This window comes from Scheffersomyces xylosifermentans (genome assembly GCF_036884685.1).
Source record: "Scheffersomyces xylosifermentans strain CBS 12540 chromosome Unknown RJT20scaffold_2, whole genome shotgun sequence".
Lineage (NCBI taxonomy): Eukaryota > Fungi > Ascomycota > Pichiomycetes > Serinales > Debaryomycetaceae > Scheffersomyces > Scheffersomyces xylosifermentans.
Genome location: NW_027042940.1, coordinates 1,079,872 through 1,095,273, shown reverse-complemented (window position 1 = coordinate 1,095,273; position 15,402 = coordinate 1,079,872). Strand labels below are relative to the sequence as shown.

The 15,402-nt window shown below is 39.2% G+C and overlaps 7 protein-coding genes across 7 annotated transcripts; 2 read left to right on the top strand and 5 right to left on the bottom strand. All coding sequences in view use genetic code 12, as the record gives it.

The window, feature by feature from the left end:
- Nucleotides 1-1,272: 1,272 nt before the first annotated feature.
- On the bottom strand, nucleotides 1,273-4,152 carry PSY2 (Psy2p; the record flags this gene model as incomplete). Its single annotated transcript, XM_064921450.1, has 4 exons — nucleotides 1,273-2,276; nucleotides 2,343-2,664; nucleotides 2,722-3,025; nucleotides 3,152-4,152. 4 exons carry the CDS (start codon nucleotides 4,150-4,152, stop codon nucleotides 1,273-1,275), a joined length of 2,631 nt encoding a protein of 876 aa, XP_064775934.1.
- Nucleotides 4,153-6,411: 2,259 nt separating this feature from the next.
- Nucleotides 6,412-7,591, bottom strand: RJT20DRAFT_125745 (ATP synthase complex assembly protein). Its single transcript, XM_064916575.1, has one exon. The coding sequence runs from the start codon at nucleotides 7,551-7,553 to the stop codon at nucleotides 6,456-6,458; it is 1,098 nt and encodes a 365-aa protein (XP_064775933.1). The 5' UTR covers nucleotides 7,554-7,591; the 3' UTR covers nucleotides 6,412-6,455.
- A 192-nt stretch (nucleotides 7,592-7,783) lies between these two features.
- RJT20DRAFT_125744 (prefolding complex chaperone subunit) lies at nucleotides 7,784-8,446 on the top strand. The gene has a single exon (XM_064916574.1). It carries the CDS (start codon nucleotides 7,970-7,972, stop codon nucleotides 8,324-8,326), a length of 357 nt encoding a protein of 118 aa, XP_064775932.1. The 5' UTR covers nucleotides 7,784-7,969; the 3' UTR covers nucleotides 8,327-8,446.
- On the bottom strand, nucleotides 8,447-8,933 carry RJT20DRAFT_125743 (chromatin DNA-binding EKC/KEOPS complex subunit). The gene has a single exon (XM_064916573.1). The coding sequence runs from the start codon at nucleotides 8,812-8,814 to the stop codon at nucleotides 8,479-8,481; it is 336 nt and encodes a 111-aa protein (XP_064775931.1). The 5' UTR covers nucleotides 8,815-8,933; the 3' UTR covers nucleotides 8,447-8,478.
- On the bottom strand, nucleotides 8,934-11,144 carry RJT20DRAFT_125742 (bifunctional fructose-2,6-bisphosphate 2-phosphatase/6-phosphofructo-2-kinase). Its single transcript, XM_064916572.1, has one exon. It carries the CDS (start codon nucleotides 10,961-10,963, stop codon nucleotides 9,329-9,331), a length of 1,635 nt encoding a protein of 544 aa, XP_064775930.1. The 5' UTR covers nucleotides 10,964-11,144; the 3' UTR covers nucleotides 8,934-9,328.
- Nucleotides 11,145-13,071: 1,927 nt separating this feature from the next.
- Nucleotides 13,072-14,076, top strand: RJT20DRAFT_2411 (SDR family oxidoreductase; the record flags this gene model as incomplete). Its single annotated transcript, XM_064919346.1, has 1 exon — nucleotides 13,072-14,076. The coding sequence occupies one exon, from the start codon at nucleotides 13,072-13,074 to the stop codon at nucleotides 14,074-14,076; it is 1,005 nt and encodes a 334-aa protein (XP_064775929.1).
- Nucleotides 14,077-14,170: 94 nt separating this feature from the next.
- On the bottom strand, nucleotides 14,171-15,317 carry RJT20DRAFT_125739 (60S ribosomal protein uL24). Its single transcript, XM_064916571.1, has 2 exons — nucleotides 15,209-15,317; nucleotides 14,171-14,727 (listed from the first exon to the last, which is right to left on the bottom strand). The coding sequence occupies exons 1-2, from the start codon at nucleotides 15,225-15,227 to the stop codon at nucleotides 14,363-14,365; spliced, it is 384 nt and encodes a 127-aa protein (XP_064775928.1). The 5' UTR covers nucleotides 15,228-15,317; the 3' UTR covers nucleotides 14,171-14,362.
- Between the last annotated feature and the right edge of the window lie 85 nt (nucleotides 15,318-15,402).

The window sequence follows — 15,402 nt, the reverse complement described above, 5'->3', positions numbered from 1 at the left end:
GAGGTGTTAACCGAGGCAGTGACAAAAATGGCACAGTGTTGCTGTACCGAACAGATGAGAACTGTTCCATACAAGACATACAAGAGTGGGTGCAATATACCGTGCGAGAGAGACTCACTTGAAAGTAGTGAAATATTGCGACGGAGTTGTATAATAACAGTAGTGTCGTATTAGTGGAGGAGTAGTGTAGTAAAAGGTTGTGTTATGGTCATAGAAACGACCAATGGAGCCAGAGCCAGAATAGGCTACCAATAAGACTACTTCTTTGATAGAGAACTACAACTACAACTACAACTACAACTACAACTACAACTACACAGGCTCATGTGCTCTCATGGGCATATGAGCCCCACAGCTGTGTGAGCATCAGTTAATGAGAAAATTAGTGAGAGAGAGCGAGAAGTGGGACAGAGAAAGTGGCAGTCATAAATATGTAATATGTAATGTGTAATGTGTAATGTGTCGTGAGATGTGATTTGGGAAGTGGGAGAGAGAGACATAAAAAGTTGTCCGCTGCGTGTGAAACCAAAGGAACATAATGTCGGAGACTATTTTTTTACCGAGGAGCATGGAGATTTGAGAATGAGAGACATTGAGAAAGTGACAGAAAATGAGATCAGTGAGAAGAGAAGAGAGAAAAGAGGAAACGCTGAGAAAAATGATAAGGACAGAGGGACGGCATATGGGCAGTTCCAATAGTTAATAACACTCGTAGTTAACAGCCCATAGTTAACAGCCCACAGTTAATACATATTTATTACATAGTTAATGTCACAGACAGAAATTCCTAATTTAAACTTAAATTCCTTAGCTATACACTATTTAGTACATAGGTAACATTTTGCCGGGTGATAGGTGTGTGTGTAATCACACACTTCGCAATTTGCTACTAGTTGTGTTGCTAACTGTTCACCACCTACTACTCTGTTCCGCGCTTTATGCCAGAGGCTGCAAAAAGCGAAGGGACAATTCTATGAACTTTGACCCTACAATGGTTTCGGAAATGTTGAAAACAACATATGGCTGATCCATAATAAGGCATCGGAAATACCTTTGAATTGAATCCCGAAAGTTAGATACAACGGAAATGCAAGATACTGAAATAGCCCGAATGCAAAAGCATCTTGCAACTCTGTCGGCTCAAAGAATACTACGCAAAAAGGATTCGGGGATAACTTTCAAGCTTATTTCCTATTCTACCGAATTACGGCGGAAGCTCTTTTCTACAACCTGAAGAGGTCAAAATACCTGTATTCCTTCTATAAACCTACCTTATATGTTGTTGCCAGCATTCTTTGACCGAAGACTGAGTGCAATCTTTTTGCTTGCATTCGAGAATTTGGCCTTGATACTTGTGCTCAACTTCTTTGGGCTCAAATCATTGTTTGCGGATTCTTCATTTCCACAATCAATAACATTACCAGTACCATTCAAATGAACACCATTCTTCGCATAATTCCGCTGTTCGTCTTCTTCCTCTTCGTCTTCTTCCCGGTGTCTCTTCTCTCCATTACTAATTGATTTAAACTCCGTGCCAGCAAAAAGATCAATGTGTCCACCATTTCCATTTACCGGAAGGGGAGCATTCTTTCCCTCTGCCTCTTCTATTTGGTCAAACTCTTCTTCGTCGTTAATTGGAGTTGATGCATTGTGGCGGTCTAAGATTTCATCATCGGAACCGAAGCTTATATCCTCGTTGCGGAAAGTATTATCTGTCGTGGTATTATTGTGGTTATTGCTGTCTTCATAAAACCCGTTTTCGACTAGTTCTATAAGATCTTTGCCAGTGCTAACGTGGTTCAACTTAGTACCACATAATTCCTTATAATTTCTGTAGATGTAATTAGCCAACATCTTAAAATTATGATACTTTATTGACAGCGAAGCATCACAATTCTTGACGATTATTTCAATAAAGTCTAAGCATGTCAGATTTGCCAAATTGTTCTGATCAGCAATGAGCTGGAAGTAGGAAAAGAAATAACGAAGAAGATTTGAGTCGATGATATAATGGCAATAGTAATTGTCATTCAGCAAGATAAGAGTCTTTAAGCAACGAATTGCGCTTAATTTCAATATAATCCTGCAGTTGATTGCAATGAGCCTACCAACTCCCAAAAGAATGTTATTGTCAAGGAAAAATGGCCGGGAAATTGACGTATCATGCTCTTTGGTGCAAAATGAAATCAATTCACATAAATGCTGATAGAGAAGCTCATCACTGCGAATTCTAGTGGATATTTCTTCAAAGGAATTATTGATTGAACTGTCAAAATCTGATCTCTTTGACACTGTGTAAACATCAAAGATTTCGTCGGGAAGCGAAGCTAGCTGTATCAAACCATTAAATAGCTCGGGTGCAACTTGTGAATAGAATGCCTTAAAATAGTTATTGGTATTGATATCATGGAAATCATCGCTTGACCCACTTGCAACCACTGGACGATGACTACGGAGCTCATTCTTCAATTGGTCGATTTCAATGTCGGGGTTGGCATTGGAGGCAATATTTGAATCGAGAAGGATTCGTAACGCCTCGAAGGCCTGAATTTTCAAGCCAGGATTTTTATCTTCTACCAAGAGTCTTGTCAAAATAGAAATAAGTGTCATATCATCTGAAAGTTTAAGTTTTAAGTTCTTGGCATCACTAGCAGTGTTATCTACCTCTGATGTCTCTGATTCATCAACGTGGCCATTGTTTTGACCGTTGCTGTGGATAACATCAGGCAATTTGAGCGGTTCGGTGTGATGTTCCATTTGTGTTGGCGGCTCTGAGTTATCTATAGTTTCATCCTTGTCAATGGAGTTCACAAGTGAAACGTCTTGTTCAATAATAATTACAATAAGCTCTGTTCCAAGAACTCTTATAGAACTTTGTGGTTCATTCAATGCAAAGCTAATCATCCGGAAGAGCCCACTCCTCACCAACAACAGGAAAAACTCCAGCTTTTGAAATGATTGAAGTGATTTAGCTATAAGGACATACTGATGAAGCATTCGAACTCCATCACATTTGAGCTCGTTGCTCACGTTATAATCATTCTTATCTATATCCCCATTTTTCGTTATATGAAAGCCATTACTATGAGACTTGCCATTTTCGAGACTTTCCTTGTCAATATCTATATCTGAACTGCTACTCGTAGATGACTTGGTGTTTATGATCTCTCCATCGCCATAAATGTTAAATAATTGCTCTAGAATTTCTGGGTCTTTCAAATAGTTGATTATCTCAACTTGATTTACATAAATCAAGGACAGAAGCAAGTTGAAGGTTTGATCATCAAGAAACCTTGCAAGTACCACATCCTTCAAGAAGTTAAGATGGAAATCTTTTTTGAAAATTGTCAACTTCTCTATTGGTATCACAGTCTTGAACAGTTTATTCTTCAAAAAGTCTCTGTGGCAAGCTTTGAAGTTGGGATATTCTGGATCATATTCTAGTATACCTACAAGAGCTAGCATCCTCTCTTCCAGGGAAAGTAAATCTTCTATGAGAGCGCTCTCGTTGTATAGTATTAGCGTTTTTATAATCTCACTTAATGTGTACAAGTTTATCAAGTTTTTATCGCTCTCTGCCTTGTTGAATGCTCCTATGAGTTTTAAGAAGTACTCTTTCTCTATTATGAATTTCAGTATGGATGTTCTGGTGAATTGTGAATTTGAACCTTGATTGATGGTGTCTAGCACTGCTTCGAGGTTTGTTTCTGTGGGGTCTTTTGGATACGTTATGGGGCCTGTTATTAATTCCGTGATGTCATCACCTTCTGTTAAGCTCGGTATCACGTAATATAGGGAAATGTTTGGACTGTAGTTATCTTGTTGCATTTTAATGATGAACTCGCAAAGGTCTGCGCATCCTTCTGTTTCTTGAAACGACAACGCCAAGTCCTTTCCTGAAAGGTCTGTCCACACTATCAAAGTTTCTTGTTGTCGTTGGTATTGGATGGAGCCTTCTAGATATGACTTGAGAATCACGTCTTCTGCTTCCAACTCGTTTCGTACGAGAAAGTACGGAGCTTTTGACTCGTTGTCTATTTCGCCTACGCAATAGCCCGTTCCATTGTCAAGCCAGTCTTCTCCTTGAAGGAGATATACTTTTACACGGCGCGGAGTAGGTCCAAGATTGAGTATTGTGCCCGGAGATTCCATTGTGATGCCAGTTTCTAAGGATAATGGGAGATGAGTTTGTAATAATACAATATGAATAGCACAGTGAATTTGCGGATTTGAGATGCCTGCTCTTGAATAACCACTTGGATGAAGCTTTTAGTGAAGTTTGGTAATTATGACTTTGATGTTAAGGCTTTGTTACGATGAATGATGTCACTTATGGATATAAGATCTCGTATCGCGGCAAAGAGTTACTGTTCAAAGCTGGCGGTAGACCCAATGAGTCGTATTGACTTTGTCTCCGTTGTCTCCTTTGTCTGTAATCGAAGATTTCTAGCTTTTTGGAAAGCTCCCGTTGCGGAATAGGTATTATAACGGGCACGAACAGTCCAATCGATAGGTCTTTAAGTATACAATAGATATAAATAGATATACAAATATATCTCTATCAATATAAATATATCTATTCCAGGAGATATAATATGAAATGAACCTGAACTCTTGTGACTTGATATTGAATAGTACAGTTAAATAAATTTGAATGCGGTCTCGCCACGGTTACAACTCTCACCTGGAGGTATGTTTTCTTTCTTCCTCTATGTCTCCAGCGTATAGCGCTTACCTAGCCTAGCAGTCAGTCCAACTGTGTTCTTCTTCGTCGTACTATTTACTGATTTACAACCATGCTCTCCACTGGCTCAGTCGCAGTAGTTAATGAGAGGATTTTTTCTGGTGACAGAGGGAGTGTATGAACGCGTCCTGTGAGATAACGTAACGTTAGTTTAGTGAGAACGTTTTAGTGGGAGGATTAGTGAGGAGTATTAGTGAGGGGCGCACAATGGGGTGGGTGGTGATGCAGAAAGGTTAAGTGAGAGCTGTGAGGGAGGTGTGAGAGGTGTGGTTAGTGTGAGATAAGTGGTTGATGTGAGAGATAAGAGTTTAGTGAGATAATTGGTGAGAGATGTGAGAGACACAAGTGGTTGTGGCAGTGGTAGTGAGAGAGGCGAGAGGTTCTCACCTGAGGCGAATTGGTGGTAGTGTAGTGAGAGAGGTGAGAGGTGAGAGGTGAGCGGTGAGAGGTGAATGTGTAAGAGGAGAGTATGTGGCGATTGTCATGTGGTGGTGGTGGTGGTGGTGGTTGATGGGAGTAGTAGCTTAGAGGAAAGATAGGATTTGGTGTTTAGATGTTGTAATTGTGAATGTGAATGTAGATACCAGTACGGTGTAAAAAGTAGGTTGTAGTAGAGTGTGGGTGCTAATCTTTACTCTGTGACGTAGCTATCATGTGGAGCCCCAAGAGATCATATTTATAGAAATTATCATACAGAAATCAAAGCCAATTTGCCAAAAGAAAGTCCCAATTTATCACCTCCACATAAAGTCGATATTTAAGGTCCGCCTGGGGTTTATCGTGCCCAGGGACGAGACTTCACATTAGAGGTTCCGTAGCAGATTATAGTGTCGTATGCAGCATTTGACATGTACAATCATATATGCTCCAGGAGTAAAAATTTTATAGAAAAAGCAACTGGCAACATAGCAACTCAGCAAAATATCAGAACTCTATTCTTACTATAATAGGAGTTAAAAGCAATTTGGCTCCGAAAAGCCCTGATCCCTTGTTTTCTACGTACAAATGTAGGAAGGTAACCACACAGCTCCTCTCACATGGCAATACGTTTCGGTCCTGTCTAGCCCTTTATCGAAGCGAATACTCCATACCATACGAACAAACAGATCACAAGCCTCCGGAATACCGCTTGTCTAAACTAACGCATGGACCATAAGACAGGTACCGATAATAATGTCACTGATCACTACTTAAAGTTATATAATATAATGGTGTCAATGCATAATAGATATACGACATACGCAGGTACAAGGCGGAGATAGTGAAAGTGTATAGTTGCAAATACTCTGGGGAGAGTGAGTGAGGCATGAAGAACTACATGTATTTCTTATAACTGTATCACGGTATTCCTGGTTTTTAGGTCGATCTCTTAATAATGGGGAAGAGAGTTGGAAGAGATTTGGAAGAGGTTCGTTTCTTCGCTGACACTTCTACAGGCTTGTTCTGTTTGCACATAGTTTAATGTATCATGAGGGGTATGAGAAACAATTTTGCAATTGACATGAAGAAAGTTGCTGCTAATAGAATAGGCGATTTCTCCACAATTTATACCATTGCAGCTCACTATCCTGCTTTAAAGATTACACTTCATGTCAAGAAATAACGTTGGGACCGTTCAACTACACAAGAAATGAGTTACAATATTCCTCTTACATCTACTACATCTCTTTTTATACAAGATATTATTCGTTTATTTACAAGTCCTGTTCCTTTAATGACACAACAAAGCAGCACTGGTCAAATTTCTCAACCAATCTACCTTGTCCACATCATGGGTGTCCTCGACCTCACCCCATTCTTCGGTCTGGAAAATGGTCTCTAAATTGCCCATTTCCACAATCTCCTCTATTGTCTTATGGTAGTAATCGTCAGCGTTCTCTCTGTTAAGCTGGTAAAGCTCCTTCATAGTCTTTGGATCAGAAACATTGGATCTCAACAAAGTAACACCACACAAGAAGGACTTTGAAGTCAAGATTGCCTTTTCAAGAGCAATCAAATCGTAGATTGGAAGGTTGTTCAACCAATGCAATACTATATTCTGTGTAGTAATGCTCTGCTTGTTTCCTCTTAAACCATCCGTTTCACAGTCCAAGTATTCTAACTCAACCTTGGCATCTTCACTTGGAAGCAAGTTGCCTTGCTTTTTGGCGTAGGTGGTGAAGAAGTCTTCGAATTCAGCGATCAAAGGAAGGTACAACTCGTCTTGTTTCTTTCTCAATTTACCACTGTACTCATCAGTGGTGGTGAAAATGAGACAGGTGTCGGTGTCGAGGTATCTCAACATATTGATTTTGATATCATCCAAGTCACCAACTTTAGCAATCATTTCACTTTTGTTACTGTCTTCAGAGGTGTGAATCTTGATCAAGTCGATGGAACGGGCTGCCACAGAAGTAAGTGGCAAAGCATTAGTTTTGATTTTTAAATCAGGCAAGTTGGACCATTCGTGAGCTATTAAGTATGCAAGTTGCTTCTTGGAAGCTGGCAAAGCCAACGGGAAGCCGAGTGGGGTTTTCAAGGTCTTGCCGTCCAACTGAACTTCGTACTGGCCAGTAACTTCATTATAATTGGTGTCGACTTTCTCCCAGAATTTGGTCAAGGTTTTAGCCAATCTGTTGGCGTCTGACTTAATGTTATTCTCGACAGTTTTGTCTTGTCCCAAAGGTTTGACTTCTGGTACGAATGCTTTCACAGAACCTTGGGTAGAGTAGAAGCACTTGGACAGGACCACCAATGGTGAAACCACGATCCTGCTTGCAATTCTACGTGTGACAGGTACCAGTACCCTTCTTGAAGCGATTCTAAGCATTTCTGGTCTTCTTTCAAATGTGGAATGCAGCACAAACTACGACTTTTCACATAACCATTAATAATCTTTCTTGTCTTCAAGTCCACTACTGAAAAATTGAGATGTTAGCGACGAATCGGGAAATCGCGGCGGCCGAGATTTGGTGAGATCACTGGACAGAATTAACCGCTGAAGAAAATGTGAGTAAAGAAATGTAGTGTGGTAGAAACGTATCTATTGATTATATTGCATTAGATTATTATATTATATTATAGTATATTATATTATAGTATATTGTATATATCAAACTATATTTGTGCATTGCATCTACATACATCAGAGCTAGGCATATTTTATAACTTAATTTGAAGGGATAATTTGTGCTCCTTCTTTAAAAATACTTTCCATTATCATACTCATATAGACTCATATACATCATGGACCAACAGGCGTTACAGAAGTTGTTAATAGATATGGACAACCAGTTGAACAAGTCCAGGGCAGAATTGTCTATGGTGAACTTACAAATCGACCGTGTTGACACCAACTTGAACTTGATCAAAACAACAACCAAACTGTTAAACAAGCATTGTCAACCAACGGAAACAGTGTGGCAGGGTGTTGGTAAAGCGTTCGTTGCAGAAGAAGCGGGAGAGTATTTGAAAAAAATTGGCGCCGATGAAAAGCTGTTCTTGGACTCTAAAAAGAACTTGAGCATCAAGAAAGACTACTTGGAAACGACCTTGCAGAAAACATTGGAAGGTATGCAACAAATTGTTGGAAAGAAGAACTAATTGCCTTTGTGTTGTACTATCTTCACTACAGCTGATTTTCAGCTCCCTGTATCATACTAAATGTAACTTATATTTACATCATAGATAGCTAATCTAATATACAAACGGAAGCAATATTGATCTACATAACAAGTAAGACAGATCCTTGATTTCTACTCTACGTCATCTTCGTCCACACCGTCATCGAGGATTCTACGCTCAATATCTTCTTCCTCCTTACCGCTCAACTTCAAGTTCTCTTGCTTCATACGCTCTGTGAGAAACACGTTTACTTGATCTTGGATAGTGGTCAACTTGGCTCTCAAGTGTCCCAATGGTGTATCTTTAGCCTCGCTTGGTCTATCTCTGTCCTCACCACCGGCCTTTATTACTACGTCAGAAATCTGCGTGGTGTGCCCATATGTTGTATGTTCACCATCACCAGGATAAAATTTACGACCTTCTGGCACGTCAGGAGCAGTATACTCCGCTGTAGGAATCAATGTCATGCTTTTTGGTGGTGATAATGGTTATACTATCATTATAGAGAGATGCTTAAGATTTCTTAACTATGCGATGTCTGGTCACGTGAGAATATCGAAACAGATTATACAGTCTAATATACTGTAATGCAATAGGACCTTGAAAGATGGTTACAACCAGCATTATGATCGGCTTTGATCGTTCTAGTTGACTAATATTGAGCCTAATAGAAGCAATAGACATTGACTTGAAAAATTGAATTTTATACTTGCCTTAGCTTTTATTTTATATTTGCACAAAAATTTACATAAGTATGAAAATAATGATATTATATGATTGAGTGTCCAAGATTATATACAAACATACAATCGTAAAACAAACCCCCGTTCAGGCAAATTCTATTCCATTAAGAAAATGACACCTACCACCAAGTAGCGTATCCGAAATGTTATAACACAGCTATTTACAAATACTTATAATGCCGCTCGTCAACGTGAATAAATAAATAGTCATATCAGTAAGCTTTTAGACCTAATGATATCATTCGTCATAGTCTTTAATTGGAATCCTCTCAGCACCATTTGAATAAGCATTGAACTTGATTTCAATAATGTCATCCGTTGGGAAGTTCAAATAAGGAATATCGTAGCACAGACATGACATCAAATAACCATAGAAAACCTTCAAAATGGTGTCATCTGCAATAATCAAGATATCACCACTCATACGCTCCATCTCTAAGATCAATGGCTCAATTTTGATTGCCAAGTCGTGGTAGGACTCTGCTCTAGAGAATCTATAATGGTAAGGGTCTCTAATATATTGTTCATATTCTTCTGGAAACTTTTCCTTAATTTCAGGTTCTTCCATATTGGCCACAACACCAGGATTTTTCTGTGATAATTGAATTCTGTGTCTGGTCTTGACATTTCTCTCAGCAAAATATTGGGTCGTCTCGATCGTTCTTTGCTTGACAGAAGTCCAGATGACCAAGGAGTCCTCATCAACTCCGTCAACACCTGCTGCTGGTTGTCTTTCATCTACTGAAAGCTGTCTCTTCAAAGATGACGGTCTCAAGCGAGCCACATCTGGGTTCACTGGTTCGAGTATGTAGTCTTTTCCATTTGCTTTTAAGTGATCAATAAGTGTCTTTGCTAAGTTTCGAGCATATTTCTTTCCAGCCTCATCCAATGGAGGGTCCTTGGTGTAGTCAAGTGAGTTTTTGTAACATCTCGCAAAGAATACAGACCCTGATTTAATTCGAGAATTCATTAAATAAAACACAACCTTATTAATCAAATATCCATAATTCGAGTTGTGTAATTCTATTCTTTCTCCGAAATTGATGAACTTAATGTAGGACAAATTCTCATCCTTAGCTCCCATATTCTGGTAATATGGTGCTAATGCCTTAATTCTTTCACTGTAATCCTTGTATGCCTTGTCGTAATCCCAATTAACGTAATCAGGTGAGGATCTCGCAGCTTCTTCCATATTCTTCATGATGATGGCATCATCTGTTACCAAACTTTCAATGAAAAGCACTTGAATATTCATATCAGCAAACTTCCTTTGCAATTCAAGTCTGTACTCTGGAAGAGCATTCACAGCATCGTAGATAGCAACTTGACCTTTATCATGTTTGAAAAAGTTCAAGATATCATTGAGACATTCGTCAACGATTTTGTTTCTGATCTCATTGGCCTTTTTGCTATTTGGCGATGGTACAAATAAGTCATGTGTAATGTCATCTTCAGCACTAGCTCTTCTGTAATTTCCCAAGTGGAACAGGTGAGTCTTTACACCCAACCAACGCAAATAACGAGTAAGAGACACCGATAAATGCGTTTTACCACGTCCCGGTAAACCTGCAAGTGCAATACAGATTTTACCAGCATGAAATAACCTTCCCGACTCCGTGGAGTAAAGTTGACCGCCACCAAGGACCGAGGAGGACGCCACTTTATGAACTCCGTCCTCGCCCGTGATGTCACTAAGACGTCTCGTTCCAGAGGAAAGTTCCAGAGGACCGTCTACCAAATTGGGTTTCGTATTGTTGTGGAACGACCAACGCTTAGTTGTACGTTTTCCGGAGCCAACTCTTGAGATTGGTGCCGATCCAAACCCGTTGAAGAGCTCTCCTTCATCGTCCGAATGAATAGCGTTGTCAGACATACCAGTGATCACACAGATTCAATATTAGCAAAAAAGGTAAGAGAAAAGCGGTTTTCAGGTCAGTTTTCTTCTTGAAAACCGGAATTTACGTATTATTACCGTACTATATATACGGTATATCCTCAATCCAGCGTCTACACCACCAAAGAGTATGTGTAAACAAAGAATACCTACAGAAAGGGGAGACTTCAAGGTGTTACTTTCAGTTAATCTCATTTTTATAAATTGGTTTTTTTCTGGCTACCCCAGAGAGTGCATATAGCCCTAACAGTAGGATTTATCATTTGGAAGGAGGGAAGGTTGGGGAGGGGATAGGGGGAAGTGATTGGGGAGGTTAGATTGGAAATTCTTGAGTATGATTATTAGATATGATTGTATGGGAAATGGGCGTCATTTGGTACTAATTTTGGTGAATTACCTTGTAGTTTAGGTGGTTTTGCATTGGGGTAATATAGATTGATATTCGTGGTCTTTTGATGATGTTGCAGTTTACAGTGGTGTCGGTTCCCACTTTTCGGTGTTGAGATAAACCGGCGATTAGAGCCGGTGCGGTTTTTAGTGAGAGATTGCAAGAATTTCGTATTTTACCGAGGGCCAGAGAACAATGCACTGTGAAGGAGGAAGTGAAGGAGGATGTAGAGGTGTAGAGATGTAGGGATGAAAATGGCAAATGGACGGAATGCTTTAAATGATGGGGGTGGGGGGGATGTTTCGTTATGTGGCAGTAAAAAAGCACTTTATGAGCTTTTGATTAGGGGAAGGGGGTTGTCCTCAAGTCCATAATAGGTCCATGCTGCGAGAATAGCAAAAGCGTTCATTTTTACCACTAAAAATGACATAGCTGCGAAATTTATATAATGAAGTAGTAAAATAATGAAATATGACATTTCACAAGTAGCAATTCGGCTGACTTTCTTGAAGAGAAAAATCAATTATTCAAACACGGCCTCAAGGGCCCCCGTAGCCCTTTAAACTCGAGAATTCCAACTGATTTTACGGTTCATCACCACTACTTAAGGCGAACCCTCCCAAATTTTGTTACAGAAGAGATTTAAACAATAGAACGATGTCTGACAAATCAAAAATCAGATAATAAGTCTGTTGCAGTGACTTCCAACTTCTATGAAAGTGTGTTAGAAGGCAATGAACAAGTGGCCGAGAAGGATTTCGTTTACTGTAAGATCCTTTGGTGTAAACCACGTAAACATGCTACGATTACTAATTAATAAAGGCTTAAGCGTTCAATAAATATCTAGTACAGTTCTAGTACCATGTATGAAGATTTCTGACAACCGTGGCCATTTGACATCATAGCGATGCTACCACTCACCCAAAAGTGTTGCAATATTACAATTAGGATGCAAAACACACATATGTGCATTCCACATGAGTCACCATAAGAATTGCAAAAACTCCCGTATATTGCTGAAGCCGTGATTCTAATGACCACAGATGAATCACCAACGAGTTAACGCTTTGTAATGACTAGTGACTTTCCACTAAAAAGCGGATCGTTGCAAACAGAGAAGCTTTCCAAATTCAGAATAAGCACCAAAATGCTACGGATGTAGGAGTACTTCACGTCATTATATGCGTTTTACTTTGTGTTATGGAGTTAGTGTTTGTCCGCTCGCAACACATATAAGAAGACACTTCAGAGTGGCTAAAGCATTTACGGTGAATAGTTTAAACTTTATTATGATGAGAAATCAAAATGCAAGCTATATGCATTGCATACTTGCATACATATACCTGCTTACGGGCATTTCCTAATTGGGCTTGTATCCGGGCTCATGCGACTAACGTATTTTGGTGACAAATGAGCAATAGCTGCAAAAAGTGAGAGCACCAATATGAAATGGCTCGAGCCATATTATTTTGATAGTTGTAAGAGTAAAAAAGAGCAAAAGAGCAATGTGTCGATATTCAAAGTTCAGAGAAATTGTAAGCTTTGATTTGAAATCAACAGTGGCGAAAGTACCGGTTGCTTGGTATATAAAGAGACGAACAGATCTTATAATTATCGGTTCAGGTTTCATTATTTCATCAGTTTATACATGCAAGTTACAAAAATACCCCGTATCTTAAAACAAAAAATTTTCAGTAAAATGTCTACCACAGTTTTCGTTACAGGTGCTACCGGTTTTATTGCCCAACAGACCATTGCTCTTCTTATCTCTAAGGGATACAATGTTGTGGGTTCTGTTAGATCTGCTGCTAAAGGCGAAAACTTGAAGAAGTTGCATGGCCCTAAATTCCAATACGAAATTGTTCCAGTATTGGAAGAGAGAGGAGCCTTTGATGTTGCTTTGAAGAACCATCCTGAAGTTACCGTGTTTTTACATACTGCTTCTCCTGCTACCTTCACTGCTGAGGATAACGAGAAAGAAATTTTGAATCCTGCTATCAATGGTACCAAGTATGCCTTGGAGTCTGTTAACAAAGTTGCTCCACAAGTCAAGCGCTTTGTCTACACTAGTTCATTGGTTGCCATGGCTACTTTTGAGCAGTTAGGTGACCCATCCTTCGAGGGAGGAGAAGATTCCTGGAGTCCAATTACCTACGAGGAAGGTAAGACAAACTCTTTGTTTGCTTACCTCGCTTCGAAGACTTTGGCTGAGAAGGCTGCCTGGGAATTCGTTAAGACCAAGAAGCCATCGTTTTCACTCACTGTTGTTAACCCTGTCTATGTCTTTGGACCTCAGGCTAAGGATGAAGAAGCTGCTGGATCCTTGAACTTAACTGCCGAGATTGTTGCAAGCACTCTCAGATTGAAGAAGGATGATGAGATTCCACAAGAAGCTGGTCACTTTGTTGATGTCAGAGATGTGGCTAGAGCTCATGTTGTGGCTTTTGAGAAGGATGAGGCCAAGGGTCAAAGAATTATTGTTTACACTGAGAAGTTCAGTTCCCAACGTATTTTGAATATTATTAGAAAGAACTTCCCTGAGCTTCGTGAAAGATTGCCAATTGGAAAACCAGAGAACGTTGATCTCTCTGGTCTTGCCAACCTTCAGAATGTTAAGTCTAGAAAGCTTTTGGGTTTTGAACAACGTTCTTTAGAGGATTCTGTGGTTTCTGCAGTTAAGCAATCTCTTAGAGTTAATGCTTAAACCATTTTCAGTATGACATAGTAAATAGCATTGTAGCGATTTTACAAATAAATGTTACATATTGAATCGAAAATGTAGTAAAACACCGATGACTTGTTACGATTAGGAACCTTGAGCCAATAGCAAGCATAATTATACTTTACATCTACAATTGTCTTTATTTCACCCTTCAAATACCTACAACATTGTACAGAACCATTAAAATACATTCATACTAATAAACAGAAATTTTATATGTGTGGACAATGTTTGTCCTATATTATAGATTATTAGAAAATGAAATAATTTACTCAAGCTTACCACCCTTTCTCTCGATCAAAGCCTTTCTGTCTTTGTCTAAGTGCAACTTGGTGATGACAACCTTGGATGGGTGGATGTTGATTGGGACGGAAGCACCGTTGGACTTCTCCTTTTGTAACTTCTCGATTTGGACGGCGAACTTCAATCTGTAGACAGAGTTGATCTTACCCTCAGAACCCTTCTTGGAACCTCTGACAACTAAAACTTCGTCACTTTGTCTGATTGGCAAGGACTTGATGTTGTACTTTTCTCTTAATTCTTTAGATAATGGAGCAGATAACAAAGCTCTTCTCTCAACAGAGGAGGCGGTGAAGTAAGCTTTTCTGGCTTTAGAACGGGAAGAAGAAACGTCTAGATTAATTGTTAGTATATTGTTTTTGTTTGAATATTGATGTGACCATGAATGTGATATGAGCAAATTGAAGATGACTTTTCGATGAATTGAATATTGGATGTGTAATGTTTACTTTTTGAGCCTTCCTATGGATGTGAACTGTTCTCTTGTTTGTCGAAAGGTCGAAATCACGCACGTTCTAACCTGTTCTTGGATTAACTTTGATATCTCTCTTCAGCTACATTATTCTGGATTCGATATCATTTGACCATCACTGGAACATCAACCTTAATGGTTGGTCGAATTCCCATATTTTATGATTACTATAGTCCATTTCATTCCGAACTTTCTTTCCATTCTACTAGATATCTGTTGAATCTTTTCTATCTCTGTCATTATCAATTTTTCACCTTTCTTTCGGCTGCCCACAATAGCCTACACACAGCTCTACTCATATCTATCACTCGTCGGTCTTTCACCGTTGTATCTGATATTTACCTTGACTAATTTTGGCCATTTTGAATGATACTGCTATTTAACGAAAATCACAAAGGAGTTTAACTATACGAAAACTTCTTTTGTATGTTTTATTCAGATTAAAAAAAATTCACTATACTACCAACTGGAAGTGAAAATTGGGTCCTCATTGAGAGCCGCTGTAGACAGTCCCACTAAAAAAATTTTCGTAGGAG